This window comes from Hyla sarda, chromosome 7 (assembly GCF_029499605.1).
Source record: "Hyla sarda isolate aHylSar1 chromosome 7, aHylSar1.hap1, whole genome shotgun sequence".
NCBI classification, from domain to species: Eukaryota; Metazoa; Chordata; class Amphibia; order Anura; family Hylidae; genus Hyla; species Hyla sarda.
The window spans coordinates 123,446,262-123,461,271 of record NC_079195.1 but is presented as its reverse complement, the minus strand read 5'-3'; the positions used below and the strand labels follow the sequence as shown (position 1 = coordinate 123,461,271).

Below are 15,010 nucleotides of genomic sequence, written 5' to 3'. Positions count from 1 at the left end.
ACTTTTCATTCACCTAAAATTTCCGATTAGCAGAGAGAAGATGAATTTTCAGTTTCACTAAGAGATCAGGTTACAGCTACACATAGAAGTCTATAAAGAGGGAATAGGAAGATGGAGGAAGGTAACTAGCTCCTATGATGTCTCCTTTACACAACATGCAAAGTAGAGGTGATTCTGCCCACTTTCCACTTTCTCTCACACACAAACACACACACACACACACACACACAGCAACTTTTCTGTCCCTTTTTCTGCATCAGCTCCATCATTCTCCTTCCTTTTCCAAAAGACTTTTGTGAGCCACCAAACATGATTTCTCAGTTAAGTTGAAAATCTCTTCGTTCAACTGTATGGATTTTATCAGTGAATTGAGTGAGTGAACAGTTAATGGAAACCTGTCACCTGTTTTATGCTGCCCAAGCTAAGGGCAAGTGCATGGAGCGGAACCCTAAAACACTATGATTTACTCTAGAACCATTGGGTGTTGCAAAGAAATCATAGTTTAAAAAAGGTTCCAGGGCCCGGGTAACTATTCATTTGGGCAGATCCCATTGGCTGCTCTCTGCTCCTTCAACCCTAAGTGACACATCTCTTCCTATACACTGATAGGGAAAGATGCATCAGTCAAAGATGGCAGGGTCGGGAACAGCAGCAGGGACCTTCCACCTTGGCTACTTACCCAGGTCCTGGAGGCTTTTTAATCTATGTTTTCTTTCAAATGCTTAAGCTAAATAAGTTTTACATCTTCTACCTATTGTAACATAATACATTATTCTACTGACAGAACTACTAATAATGACTAGAAGTGCGACTTGACTGTGGCTCATTTATTATTAAGGGTGTGTTTCACAAGTTTTGTCCCAGTAGCAGACACTTAAGAAAGTATGAAATACTTACAGCAATATTATACTACTGAAAGGATTATCTGACTTATGTTTAGACAGTTGCTGAATTCTAATATAGCCTTACAAATAAAATAAAAATAGAAAAACCACAAGAGCTATATCATGTTATCTATTACCAAAGAACGGGATATAAACCCATGTACTGGAGATTTCATTTGCATTTCAGTATTAAGAACATATTCCACCTTGGTGCCCTTGCAGTTAGTAGTAACTCTGGTACAGTCATTGCATCAAGTAGATTTATTAAGTACTTACTTGCTTCTTTGGCTTTATCTGAGTAAGTTGTTGTCAGGTCTTCATCTACTGGGTGTTCCACTGGTCCTATCATTGGGATAAGATATCTCTCAGCTTTGATGCTTTTTGTGGCATGGGGCAGGAGCATAGATTCAGGTGAGGTTGAAGTGATATTAGATATCTTCTCTGGCTCCTCAGCTGGCAGGAAGCCTTCCACATCTGAGAAGGGGGTTTCAGCTCTGCTGCCATCAGGCTGGTATACTATTTCCCTTTTGGCTACTCCACTTGTTGACTGTAAGACACCTTCAGCAACACCACCAGGACCACTTTCATAACCGCTCATCTCAGATAGAGATTGTTGTTCGTTTTCTGTTTTACTGCTGCTCCCAGGTGGAGATCTCGGACTCTTCTTACGTGCCCTGCGGTGTTTTTCTGGGGCTGGCTGCTGCTGGTTAAGATGTTGTTGGGCACTCTGGAGATGCCCAGGGGATGCTTGGATGTCGGCGTCACTATCTGTTTCCCCGTAGTATGCTTCACTATCTGGAGGAGAGGTTATGCTCTCTAAATGCAACAATCGAGGTTGACCAGATGTCGTGGAGATGGAGTTTGGACTGCAAGGTGAAGGAAACACTCTCTGGGTCCGAGGTGTCTGAGCCCCAGCTGCTGTCCTGTATGGGATGAAGAACAGAGTCACATTACATGAAGTCAGCTCTTAGCTGGGAGGAGTGCACAGTAGAGGAGATTGCTCCAGTAGTATGCACTAGCTCCCAAACACAACAAATACAGAGTCCTGGCTGTGTTCTTTTCATCTCAATGCCTCTCTTCCCTAGGGAAGCAGACCTTGCCAAGAGTGAATCGTAATGGGGATAATAACTTTAGAAAAAGCAACGGTTCCATATCTGTAACATTACAAGTAACAAGTAGCTATGAAAATCCAAATCCAGGAATATTTAACAATTCTTACCTGATATACTTAGCCACTGTCATTGAGGTGTTTGGATTATTCACCTCCCATTTCTGATAATTCTGTCTTTACGATGGCAATATAAATAGAGATTTCCCTCTTACCACTGGTTGTATAATTGCTCATTTGTTGTTTTTACCAATAATATATTTGCCTATTTTACAAAGTTGAACATGAAAGTTATGTTTCGTTTCTGTCCAATGGGGATTTTAGCATGGTGTTATCTTTATATCATGGAATGGCATAGTTGTTTGGTCAATATATGGCCTATGACATTATTCGAGCAGTGTTGTGCTATATCCCCAACCTTGCCAACTATGCTATACTGTATACAGCTGAAGTATGTTGACATGATGAGAAGAAAAAATTAGTTAAAATATTAATATAATGATCAAAAAACATGAAACAGAACTAATCATATGATAATAACCACTATGAAGTCCCCTCATGTAACTTCAATGACAAAAGTGGGTAAAAGTGAAAAATTACCAAATCTTTATATCTAACCCCCTAAACATTATGGGCCTCATGTACTATTATTTCCTTTTTCCCTTTTCAGAGTAATTTTAATTGACTTTTCCATCATATGCATTAATAGGGTAAAGAGTAAATTCTTTAAACTTTGGTGGATCTGAAATACACTATAGTGCACCAAAGTTTTTAACCTCTCTATTAAAAGTAAAAAATCACTAGCGTGGAAAAATTCATAAATGACCTCACCCAGATTTCTGAAAATAAAAACAAAAATGGCCAGAAAAATAGGTAAACTTTGGTGCATTATGTCACTTAATATAGTGAAATGCATGCAAATAAGGACCCATGTGTATGCATAAGTAATAAAGTTACAGAGAATAATGCTGCCAATGGTGCATTCATCATAGCATACCCAACTAGCTTTACTTGCATCATAAATGGCTAGTTTTGTGATATAATTAAAGATACACATCATATCACCAAAGTATTCTACATAATTGTCATATGATGTAATGTTGATGTCTGTATTGGGACATTTCTAGTTTTTACTGATGTGTTCATCTGTTGACACTTTCCCTGAGTCACAAAGCAGTTAAGACTAATCACATTTACATGTGTCATTTTCTTTTACTGACAGGCAACACTGCTGGTTAGGTTAAAAATAAGTTTTACTTCATGCTTGCATTGTAGTGACCTCATGGTAGGCTATAAGGTATACTTTAAGCCTATTGCTATTTCTGCTTACTGCTGGGGGAAGATCGCCACCTACTGGGGCAATTATAATACCACATCTAGGGCAATACTTAAAGTAGTCTTTAAGAAGTATTACATCATCACATAGTAATTATAAATTATATTTTGTAAACTAGTAAACACTGTGGCGCTGATTTGCTATTGGAAACCAAACCTGTTTTGTCTAGTCATGCACCAAAAAACCCAACCAACTCTCCTTTCTACTTAAAAAACCCAGAAAAGGGGTGTGACCGCCAAGGAAAGGGGGCATGGCCGCCAAAAAGAAACATGTCCCTGACATTTTTTAAAAATCCCAACATATTTACTAATGATTCCACAGAAAATGTGGTAGATTTGAGCTGTGGAAAACCCAACAGTTCACAGAATGTGTACAAAAAGAAACACAACTGCAAAACGTAGGGCAACATAGTAAATGCCGTGGAAAAATACCTGTCGGGAATCAAAACCCACAAAGAAAACTACACTCTACTCTTAGTAAATCAGGGTCATTAACCCTAAAGTTAAATAAGGATGTTTTTTTGCCCTTGCATTCCAAGAGCCATCACTTTTATGTTTTGTTTCTCTTATTTCTCACAGTCTGAGAGTCCTTTAGGTGCTTTTTTGTAAATGTAAGGTTGACTTTCATTTGTGAAGAAAGGCTATTTTCTTGGACACTCTGCCATAAAGCCCAGAGTGCTGCGGTAATGGCTGACCTTCTTGAAGTTTCTCCTATCTGCACACAGGATCTTTGGAGCTCAACCACACAATGTTGCTATATGGTTTCCATATACAGTTTCATATTTAAAAAAAAACAAATACAACCATATAGCAAACTATATACATTGACCTTTCATTAAAAAATGTACACAACAAGATGTATCCGGTTGTGTAAGGTTTTGTACCACAGTTTTGTGTCCAGTTGCGTCCTCTATTACTTTTTACAAAGGGTTTTGTGTCCTTTATAAAACCCATATAATTGTATATAATTTTTATAGCATTGTAGTCAATGGAAACCGTATTGAACACACAATTACCATACAGTTTTGTCAGATTTTGAAGGATAAGTTTTCCAAAAAAAAAAAAAAAACTGATTCAAACAGTATGGCAAAATCTTGATGTGAATGTAGCCTTAGCAAGGTCATTCTCACCCGATTGCTTAGTTTGGTTGGACAGCCAGCTCTAGGAAGAGTCCTAGTTGTTCCAATCGTATTCCATTTAAGAATTATGGAGATCACTGTGCTCTTAGGAACATTCAGTGCAGCAATGTACCCTTTCCAGATCTATGGCTCCACCCAATCCAGTCTCTGTGCTCTACAAGAAGTTTGTATGACCTCTTGGTTTAGATTTTGCTCTGATATACATTGTCAGCTGTGAGACCTTATATAGACAGGAGTGTTTCTTTCCAAATCATGTCCAATCAGCTGAATTTACCCAGGTGACTCTAATCAAGGTGTAGCCTCAGTCAGTGGGCCGCCCCTGTCTACCATTAATGACAATGGCACTAATGCAAAGGGCTGACGCCTGCTCTGCAATGGTTGCCAGACTAGCCTGAAAATAAGCAGCAGTTGTGTGTGGGCCATGCCGCAGCACATCGCACACAGTGACACAAACACAGTGCAGGTCCTATCAATCACACTGTGGCTGCGCTTCACTCTATGCTGCCTGCCTGATCCTTTACCTTGAGTCCTCACCTTGTGTGTGTCTGCTGACTCCTACCCTTATAGCGCTACCCCCACACCTTTAGTTCAGTCAATAAGGGTTCTGAGTCCTGACAGCATGGAACTGCAGTGACCTCACAAACTTTAGTCTGCTTTTGAAGGGGGTTAGATCAGGGGTCCGTATTATTTATGATGTCTGGTATGGGGGTCTGTAAATTTAAAGTGCTCTAGTCTGAACGTTTGTATTTTTAAGTGGTTCGGTCTGAGGGTCTGTATTTTCAAGTGGTCTGGCCTGAGGGTATGTATTTTTAAGTGGTGTGTATTTTTAGGTGGTCAGGATTAGGGGGTCTGTATTTTTTAAGGGGTATTTATTTTCTAGGTGGTCTGGGGTCTGTATGTAGGTGGTCTGGTCTAAGATTTGTATTTTTAGGGGTCTGGTCTGAAGTCTGTATTTTTAAGTGATCTGGTCTGGGGTCTGTATTTTTAAAAGGGTCATGTCTGAGGTCTTTATTTTTTGGTGGTTGGCTCTGGGGTCTATGGGGAAGATTTATCAAAACCTGTGCAGAGGAAGAGTAGTGCAGTTTCCCATGCTTCTTTCATTAATAATTAAAAAAAAAGCCTGTGAAAAATGAAAGCAATCTGATTGGTTGCCTGGGGCAACAGAACCGCTATTCCTTTTCACAGGTTCTGATAAATCTCCCCCTATATTTTTTAGGGAACCAGGTCTGTATATATTTAAAAGTCTGGCATTTATTTGTGTTGTTATAGAGGCTAGGGATGTCTGTACAAGCACATGACCAAAGATGTCTTCAAAGGAAACTGCAGTCATCAAGAGAAGTCTTCATCGTGGTCTGGGGCATATGAAGAAAAAAGAAGAAAACATCTAATCAGAGTAGATGTTACCTGTGAGTCCCTAGATTATGAAGGAGTTGTCATCTCTCATGCCATGTCTTAAAGAAAATACTTGCATTACCCATCAGATAATTGTGGAGCAAAGTCTGATAACTGGACACTGTCAGACTGTATGGGGCACAACCCTTTAACACAAATAATGAATTGCTAGGAGGAATAACAGTGGACCAACAAAATGCTGAGAAGTCCTGAGAAAATATGCTCCAGAATTTATTTAATTGGTATACAAGGATTTGTACAGGGGATAAGATGTCTAGGGGTTGAGTATCCCTTTAAGGGGAGGTGGCAGGTTCTCTATAATTGTTGTGTATTCTGCCTGTGACTGATCTGTGCTGTATTCTATTCTGTAGTCTGCAGAGTGCCTTTGAAGACCTAGGATCTGACCACTATATAGTCCATTTTACTGGTTATGATCCACCCCCAGAGATAGCTGGCCTGCACTGCTAGCCTCTCCTGGTAACTATGCTAAGCTCTAACGGGGTGGCCTTTCAAATAACTTAGCAGGTGGTACTCTACTTTTAGGAACCAAGAGTCCAACATCCTAGTCAGGGCCGGACTGCCATGACACTAGGGGGTTTAAAGGGGGAGGGGGGGGGCAGAGAGGTGAAGGGATCAGAGGCATCTGGAAGAGGAGGGGACATAGGGGTTTGAGGGGGCCAGAGAGGTTTTGGGGGGGGGGGTCAGAGGCATCTGGAGAAGGAGGGGACAGAGGGGTTTGGGGGGCAGATAGGTTTTGGGGGGTCAGAGGCATCTGAAGGAGCAGGGGACATGGGGTTTGGGGAAGGGACAGAGGGGTTTGGGGGATCTGAATCATCTGAAGAAGAGGGGGCAGAAGTGTTTGGGGTGTCAGAGACATCTTCAAGAGGAGGGGACAGGGATTTGGTAAGGTGAAGGGGTCAGTGGCATTTGAAAAAGGAGGGGACAGAGAGGTCTGGAGTAAGACAGAGTGTTCTGAGGGGACTTAGGAGTCTAGATGAGGAATTAGGGGTCGGGTGGGGCAAAGGGGTTTGAAGGAACAGCTAGGTCTGGATGAGGAGTGTGGGGGGCACAGTTTCTGACAGGGTTATAATGATTATTCTCTTCATACAGAGGAGGAGGATCTGATGACAAAGTGAGGAATCAATGATGTCCTGACATCCGACTCTGCAGAGAAGATGTAGCTAAAAGAAGTCCTGGTGTCTGGACCAAATGAAGAAGAAGAAAAAGGAATGACCAAAGAGAAGACGTCAGTCAGGTCATTAATATCATTGTGTATTCTCCTGACTGTCCCATCAGAACTGTAGTCACTTGTGTGCTCTGCAGTTATGATGGGTGACAATGCACCCCAATCTGTAGCTCTCTAGGCATGATAGGAGTTGTAGCTTTGCACCAGCAGTTGGACACCCCCCCCCCCAAAAAAATGAACCACATGGTCTAAAATTCCTGGGCCTATTTTTGGTCCTAGTCTGGGCCTGATCCAATACAAAGCATAGGAAATAAAAGTGGTATTCGCCAGTGCTTTGCTATCTCCATACTTTACTTAAGCATAGTGCTGATATACAATGTCCTACCGCATTGGATGCTGACGCCAATGTGTTCACAGCTGAGAAGTGACAGCTGTTTTGCACTATGCCACCTTAAAAAGCAGACCCTACACCAGACCACCTGAAAAATGACAGCGGTTTTGCGCTATGCAGTGCTTCAAGCAGGCAGATAGAGCTGAGACACACTGCATAAGGGGTGCTACTATTCCTTAACACAGGGGCTGGAGAGTGCCATGTCCTCAGCATGCTATGATCGCTTTCTTCCTCCTGCAGGGCCCTGCCCACTCTCTCCAGACCCTTCTGTCATGTGCTGACAGAACACAGGAGGAGGGGAAGGGATAGGAAGAGACTGCAGAGCGGGGTAGACATAAAATAGGGGCGTAAATTCTGCACAATTGCTTGGTTCAGTGGCAATAGGGCCAAATGTGCAGTCTTCAAAGAAGGCAATGCATTTCCGCTGTGTGCACAGTGCAGCAGAATACCATTGAAATCAATGGGACTCTGCTCCAGCGGAATATTTCCACAAAATTCCACTTAGAAATTCTGCCATGTAAACATAACCTGAGGGGCAAAAGGAGACCTTCAATGTATTGTTATGTGTAGCTTTTTTCTGTAAAAAAGTAAGTGTGCTTGTGTGTGTGTGTGTGTGTGTGTGTGTGTGTATGCTATATACAGTGTTTGTGGGGACTAGTGATGTTGCGAACATAAAATTTTCCGCAAAAGTTCGCGAACCGGCGAACCGGGCGAACCGCCATTGACTTCAATGGGCAGGCGAATTTTAAAACCCACAGGGACTCTTTCTGGCTACAATAGTGATTTAAAAGTTGTTTCAAGGGGACTAACACCTGGACTGTGGTGTGCCGGAGTGGGATCCATGGCAAAACTCCCATGGAAAATTACATAGTTGATGCAGAGTCTGGTTTTAATCCATAAAGGGCATAAATCACCTATTATTCCTAAATTCTTTGGAATAATGTGCTTTAGCCCCCTTTAGGCATCACATAGTTAGATCCCCCCTTTAGGCAGCACATAGATTCCCCCATATTAGGCAGATAAGTTAGAGCCCCCCTTGAGGCAGCACAGTGTGATTTGAACCCAAGGCCCCAGCGCTGCAAGGCAGCAGTGCTAACCTCTGAGCCACCATGCTACCCTTAGCATTCATCTAATATCCACGGTTGCTAAAATGGACAGAGATGTCAGCAGAGAGTACCATAAAATTAGGCATGTACACATGGATGAAAAATTGGGTATTGTCGCAGCCGCAACTGTAGCAGAGGCCAGAAAAATTGCAGCACCATAACAAGTGCAGCAGCAGAGGCCAGAAAAATTAGGCATGTACACATGGATGAAAAATTGGGTATTGTTGCAGCCACAGCTGTAGCAGCGGCCAGAAAAATTGCAGCACTATAACAAGTGCAGTAGCAGAGGCCAGAAAAATTAGTCATGTACACATGGATGAAAAATTGGGTATTGTTGCAGCCACAGCTGTAGCAGCGGCCAGAAAAATTGCAGCACCAGAAAAAGTGCAGCAGCGCAGGCCAGAAAAATTAGGCATGTACACCTGGCTGGAAAATTTGTGACAGTTGTGCAAATTTTTTTAATTTGCACAACTGTCACACCAAATATGATTTGCACTAGTGTGACAATGAGCAAAAAAGCTTGCCAGCGGAGTTCCCCTTTTAACCCCTTAAGGACCGGGGGGTTTTCCATTTTTGCATTTTCGTTTTTTGCTCCTTGCCTTTAAAAAATCATAACTCTTTCAATTTTGCACCTAAAAATCCATATGATGGCTTATTTTTTGCGCCACCAATTCTACTTTGTAATGACATCAGTCATTTTGCCCAAAAATCTACGGTGAAATGGAAAAAAAATCATTGTGCGACAAAATTGAAAAAAAACACGACGTTTTGTAATTTTGGGGGCTTCCGTTTCTACGTAGTACATTTTTCGGTAAAAAAGACACCTTATCTTTATTCTGTAGGTCCATACGATTAAAATGATACCCTACTTATATAGGTTTGATTTTGTCGTACTTCTGGAAAAAATCATAACTACATGCAGGAAAATGAATACGTTTAAAATTGTCATCTTCTGACCCCTATAACTTTTTTATTTTTCCGTGTATGAGGGCTCATTTTTTGCGCCGTGATCTGAAGTTTTTAACGGTACCATTTTTCCATTGATAGGACTTATTGATCGCTTTTTATTCATTTTTAAATGATATAAAAAGTGACCAAAAATGCACTATTTTGGACTTTGGAATTTTTTGGCGCGCACGCCATTGACAGAGCGGTTTAATTAATGATATATTTTTATAATTCGGACATTTCCGCACGCGGTGATACCATATGTGTTTATTTTTAATTTTTATTTACACTGTGTTTTTTTTTTATTGGAAAAGGGGGGTGATTCAAACTTTTAACCCCTTAAGGACCGGAGGTTTTTCCGTGTTTGCATTTTCGTTTTTTGCTCCTTGCCTTTAAAAAATCATAACTCTTTCAAATTTACACCTAAAAATCCATATGATGGCTTATTTTTTGCGCCACCAATTCTACTTTGTAATGACGTCAGTCATTTTGCCCAAAATCTATGGTGAAGCGGGAAAAAAAATCATTGTGCGACAAAATTGAAAAAAAAACGCTGTTTTGTAACTTTTGGGGGCTTCCGTTTCTACGTAGTACATTTTTCGGTAAAAATGACACCTGATATGTATTCTGTAGGTCCATACGATTAAAATGATACCCTACTTATATAGGTTTGATTTTGTCGGACTTCTGGAAAAAATCATAACTGCATGCAGGAAAATTAATACGTTTAAAATTGTCCCCTATAACTTTTTTATTTTTCCGTGTATGGGGCGGTATGAGCGCTCATTTTTTGCGCCGTGATCTGAAGTTTTTAACGGTACCATTTTTGCATTGATAGGACTTATTGATCACTTTTTATTCATTTTTAAATGATATAAAAAGTGACCAAAAATGCACTATTTTGGACTTTGGAATTTTTTTGTGCGCACGCCATTGACCGAGCAATTTAATTAATGATATATTTTTATAATTCGGACATTTCCGCACGCGGTGATACCACATATGTTTATTTTTATTTTTATTTACACTGTGTTTTTTTTTTTATTGGAAAAGGGGGGTGATTCAAACTTTTAATAGGGGAAGAGTTAAATGATCTTTATTCACTTTTTTTTTTCACTTTTTTTTTGCAGTGTTATAGGTCCCATAGGGACCTATAACACTGCACACACTGATCTTCTATGTTGATCACTGGTTTCTCATAAGAAACCAGTGATCAACGATTCTGCCGGATGACTGCTCATGCCTGGATCTCAGACACTGAGCAGTCATTCGGCGATCGGACAGCGAGGAGGCAGGAAGGGGCCCTCCCGCTGTCCTGTCAGCTGTTCGGGATGCCGCGATTAGCCGCGGCTATCCCGAACAGCCCGACTGAGCTAGCCGGGAACTTTCACTTTCACTTTTAGCCGCGATCGGCGCTGCGCGCTATTAGAGGCGGGTCCCGGCTTCACTATGACGCCGGGCCCGCCATGATATGACGCGGGGTTACTGTGTAACCCCGTGTTATATCAGAAGAGCAGGACCAAGGACGTACCGGTACGTCCTTGGTCCTTAAGGGGTTAATAGGGGAGGAGTTAAATGATATTTATTCACTTTTTTTTTTTCACTTTTTTTTTTGCAGTGTTATAGGTCCCATAGGAACCTATAACACTGCACACACTGATCTTCTATGTTGATCAATGGTTTCTCATAGGAAACCAGTGATCAACGATTCTGCCGCATGACTGCTCATGCCTGACTGCTCATACCGGTACGTCCTTGGTCCTTAAGGGGTTAAGCAGTGGTCCCCAACAAGGGTGCCTCCAGCTGTTGCAAAACACACGGACTGATATATTTCAGCCCTTTGAATACTGTAGTAGTTAGTTGCTTTAAAGAAAAAAAGCTTGCCAGCGGAGTTCCCCTTTTAAGCAGTGGTCCCCAACCATGGTGCCTCCAGCTGTTGCAAAACACACGGACTGATATATTTCAGCCCTTTGAATACTGTAGTAGTTAGTTGCTTTAAAGAAAAAAAGCTTGCCAGCGGAGTTCCCCTTTTAAGCAGTGGTCCCCAACCAGGGGACCTCCAGCTGTTGCAAAACACACGGACTGATATCTTTCAGCCCTTTGAATACTGTGGTAGTTAGTTGCTTGAAGGAACTTAAGTTTTATACTGGAGTACCCCTTTTAACCAGCGGTTCCCTCCCAACCAGGGTGCCTCCAGCTGTTGCAAGACACACGGACTGATATTTGAGCCCTAAAAAGGGCTTTTTTGGGTGCTGTCCTTAAAGCAGATGTTACACTAGTGCTTTAGGATTAAACTGGACCCTGAATACACCACCTAGCAGCAACCTAGCTATCGCTTTCCCTATACAGCAGGAGCAGCTTCTCTGACCCTCCCCTTCCTAAGCCTGCAGCATGGTGAATGAGGCTAAAATGGCGTCCATGCAAGAGGTAGGAGGGTCTGGAAGGGAGGGACTGCTGCTGATTGGCTGTAATGTGTCTGCTGACTATGACTCACAGGGTCAAAGTTTATCGCAATGTTAAAGTATAGGGGGCAAATCGAACTTCACATATGTTCGCCCGGCGATGCGAACATGCTAAATTCACCGGGAAATGTTCGCCGGCAAACAATTCGCGACATCTCTAGTGGGGACTATATATGCTATGAGTGGGGGGGGGGGACTATATGAACTGTATGTGTGGGGACTATATATACTGTGTGTGTGAGGACTAGATATACTCTGTCTGGGGTTAATTTTCAATTAGTCTGACTTTTAAATCATCGTATTTTAGATATAAATTAGGACATTCTAAAGACACTATAGCCCTGAAGGAGGGTCCTTAGGTGAACGATTGCAGATTTGGAGTGAAAAGTTAATTTTACTTAGGCTAGGTCCACGCTGTGTGGCCCAATTCACCCAGCAGAATTTCTAGGCTGATTTCTGCATGAATTTATAGCCCATTCACTTCAATGGAATTCCTGCAGCAGAAATTCAGCTGTGTGAATGGGACAGCGGAATCCCATTGAAGTGTATTGGCTATAAATTCATGCCATGTGAATCCGGCCTGTTAGTGCTTCCATCAGATCTCTGCAGTCTGCGCATGCTGACTGTGCTGATCTGTGCTGAAGAAAAGTTGACTAGTTTCCTATAGCAACCAATCAGATTGCTTCTTTCATTTTGAAAAGGCCTCTATAAAATGAATGAAGCAAACTGGTTGCTAAAGGTAACTAGTTAAAGAGTACCTGTCACCAAACTAAACTTTTAATATATTGTTCCTTATGTAATTAAAAAACGTTTTGCTATTTACTTTCTGCTAAAATTCTCTGCCTTGATATGTTTTTAACGTGATTGAAAAAATGGCCACTAGGTGGCTCTGTTCTGTTCCCTGACTCATGTCAAACAGTTAGTTTGGTCTCAGATGGACTTGCAGAAGACGTCAGTGACATCGCGCCTGCTGGGGAACGCCCACTTTCTCCTGCCGGGAGCTCACACAATTTAAGCAAGGGGAAAGGTATGATACACAGCTTTTAAAGCTTGGAAAAGGGCAGGAGGGGTGTAGGCTGTTAGGATTTGAATGTCATGGCTGCTTTTTAGTCTCATTCAATCCCTGCTTTTACTACTCTGGTTGCCAAAACAGGTACTTGGGTATGGCACTGTCAAAAATCAAATGCCTGCAGTCTTAATTATTAAGGTGAACTGGTGCTTCTTTTAAGTTTCAAATAAATCTTGCAACATCAGCGACAATACTGGGGAGCAGGTCACTCATAGGCCGCATTCACGGGACCCTTCCCCTGCAAATGAAAAAAGTTATGGTGGAGGTGGAGTCTATAGACAGTAAGAAAATCTGCAGCACCTTCTATGTCATTCAAGTGTATAAGAGGAGAAGCAGGTACTGGGAGGAGCAGATCCTCCTCCTGCTGACACTGACAGTGTTTTTTTTTTCAAAAGGTACTTAAAGGGGTACTCCGCTGCCCCAGCATTCTGAACATTTTGTTATGAACGCTTGGAGCGGATGGCGGGTTCGTGACATCATAGGCAAGCCCCCTTATGACGTCACGCCATGCCCCCTCAATGCAAGTTTATGGGAGGGGGCGTGGTGGCCCCTCTGCTCTGTACATAGCAGCACCTTCTCTGTCATTCAAGTGTACAAGAGGAGGAGTAGGTACTGGAAGGAGCAGATCCTCCTCCTGCTGACACTGACAGTGTTTTTTTTTCAAAAGGTACTTAAAGGGGTACTCCGCTGCCCCAGCATTCTGAACATTTTGTTATGAACGCTTGGAGCGGATGGCGGGGTTGTGACATCACGGGCACGCCCCCTCGTGATGTCACACCATGCCACCTCAATGCAAGTCTATGGGAGGAGGCGTGGCAGCCTCCACACCCCTTCCCATAGACATGCATTAAGGGGGCGTAGCGTGATGTCACGAGGGGTGTGACTGTGACATCACAACCCCCGCCGCCAACGTCCAGCATTCTAAACGAACGCTGCATGGTGCTGCACAGAGATCACGGGGGTCCCAGCTGCGGGACCCCCGTGATCAGACATCTTATCCTCTATTCTCATAGATAGGGGATAAGATGTCTAGGAGCAGAGTACCCCTTTATATGTTCATATGATATGCCTACAATATTGTACAGGAGGCCATAGGTATACACTATGCCAGGAAAATTATTATGATCACATAAATTCCTGCCACGTGGAGATGTTTCCACAGGTATCAGTTGCCAGTTGCAAAGCATTGGTCCCAGTCAGCTGTTAGAAAGACATTACCATTCAGCAAACAAGCAGCCTGTATGTGAGATGTCAAGAGAAGCAGCTAATGCCATGTGAAATCAATAGTTCACTGCTGGGGTTATGCTATTTCACTCCAACAGGTGGAGAGAGAGTCTTTCATGCTGAGATTAAGTAAGGTGGGTGAGGGGATTGCTATTTCCAGACATGTAAAGCTGTTGACTTTGCTGCTATAATAAACTATTATGTCTCTTGCCTGTTCTCTAAGCAGCTGAATGCTACATAAAATACACTGTACTGGTCATATTTCAGTCATTTTGTGCTTTATTGCACTTTACAAACAGAATTATAATAAGTCACTTTAACAGATATTAATGAAAAGTTACCATCATAACCATTTTTTTCATGACATCATTGGTATGATCAGCATGATTTCATCAGTATCAACAACCCTTTATCTCATATATTAACAGAATACAAAATATAAATAGTAATGTAAGATTTTATCAACCAAAAACCTGGAAGACGTGAAAAATTAATCATTCAAAAAAGGTATAATGGCCAGATCATTGTCAGATGACATCCCCTGAAATTTTCAGTAAGTATTTGTATTTTGCATTATTTTTTAGATCTCTGCATTGTACTCTGACTAGGTTTTCCATACACAGTAGTACTTGTTGGAGAGTTTTGCCAAAGAGAATAACGCCAAATTATTAATTTATTCATGCAATATTAAAAGGAATAACAGAGTAATGGCACAACACTGAGTTATGAAAAGATGTATTTACTATAACAGACGTCATGAGAGCAA

At 41.8% G+C, this 15,010-nt stretch overlaps 1 protein-coding gene across 2 annotated transcripts in view; it reads right to left on the bottom strand.

Annotated features, from left to right (window-relative positions):
* Positions 1-15,010, bottom strand: part of SYNPO2L (synaptopodin 2 like) — an 85,888-nt gene that overhangs the window by 55,559 nt on the left and 15,319 nt on the right. For both annotated transcript variants that reach the window (XM_056530668.1, XM_056530667.1), the window contains exon 3: positions 1,161-1,807. In XM_056530668.1, coding sequence (XP_056386643.1) covers positions 1,161-1,807 — 647 coding nt within the window. The remainder of the gene's footprint in view (positions 1-1,160; positions 1,808-15,010) is intronic.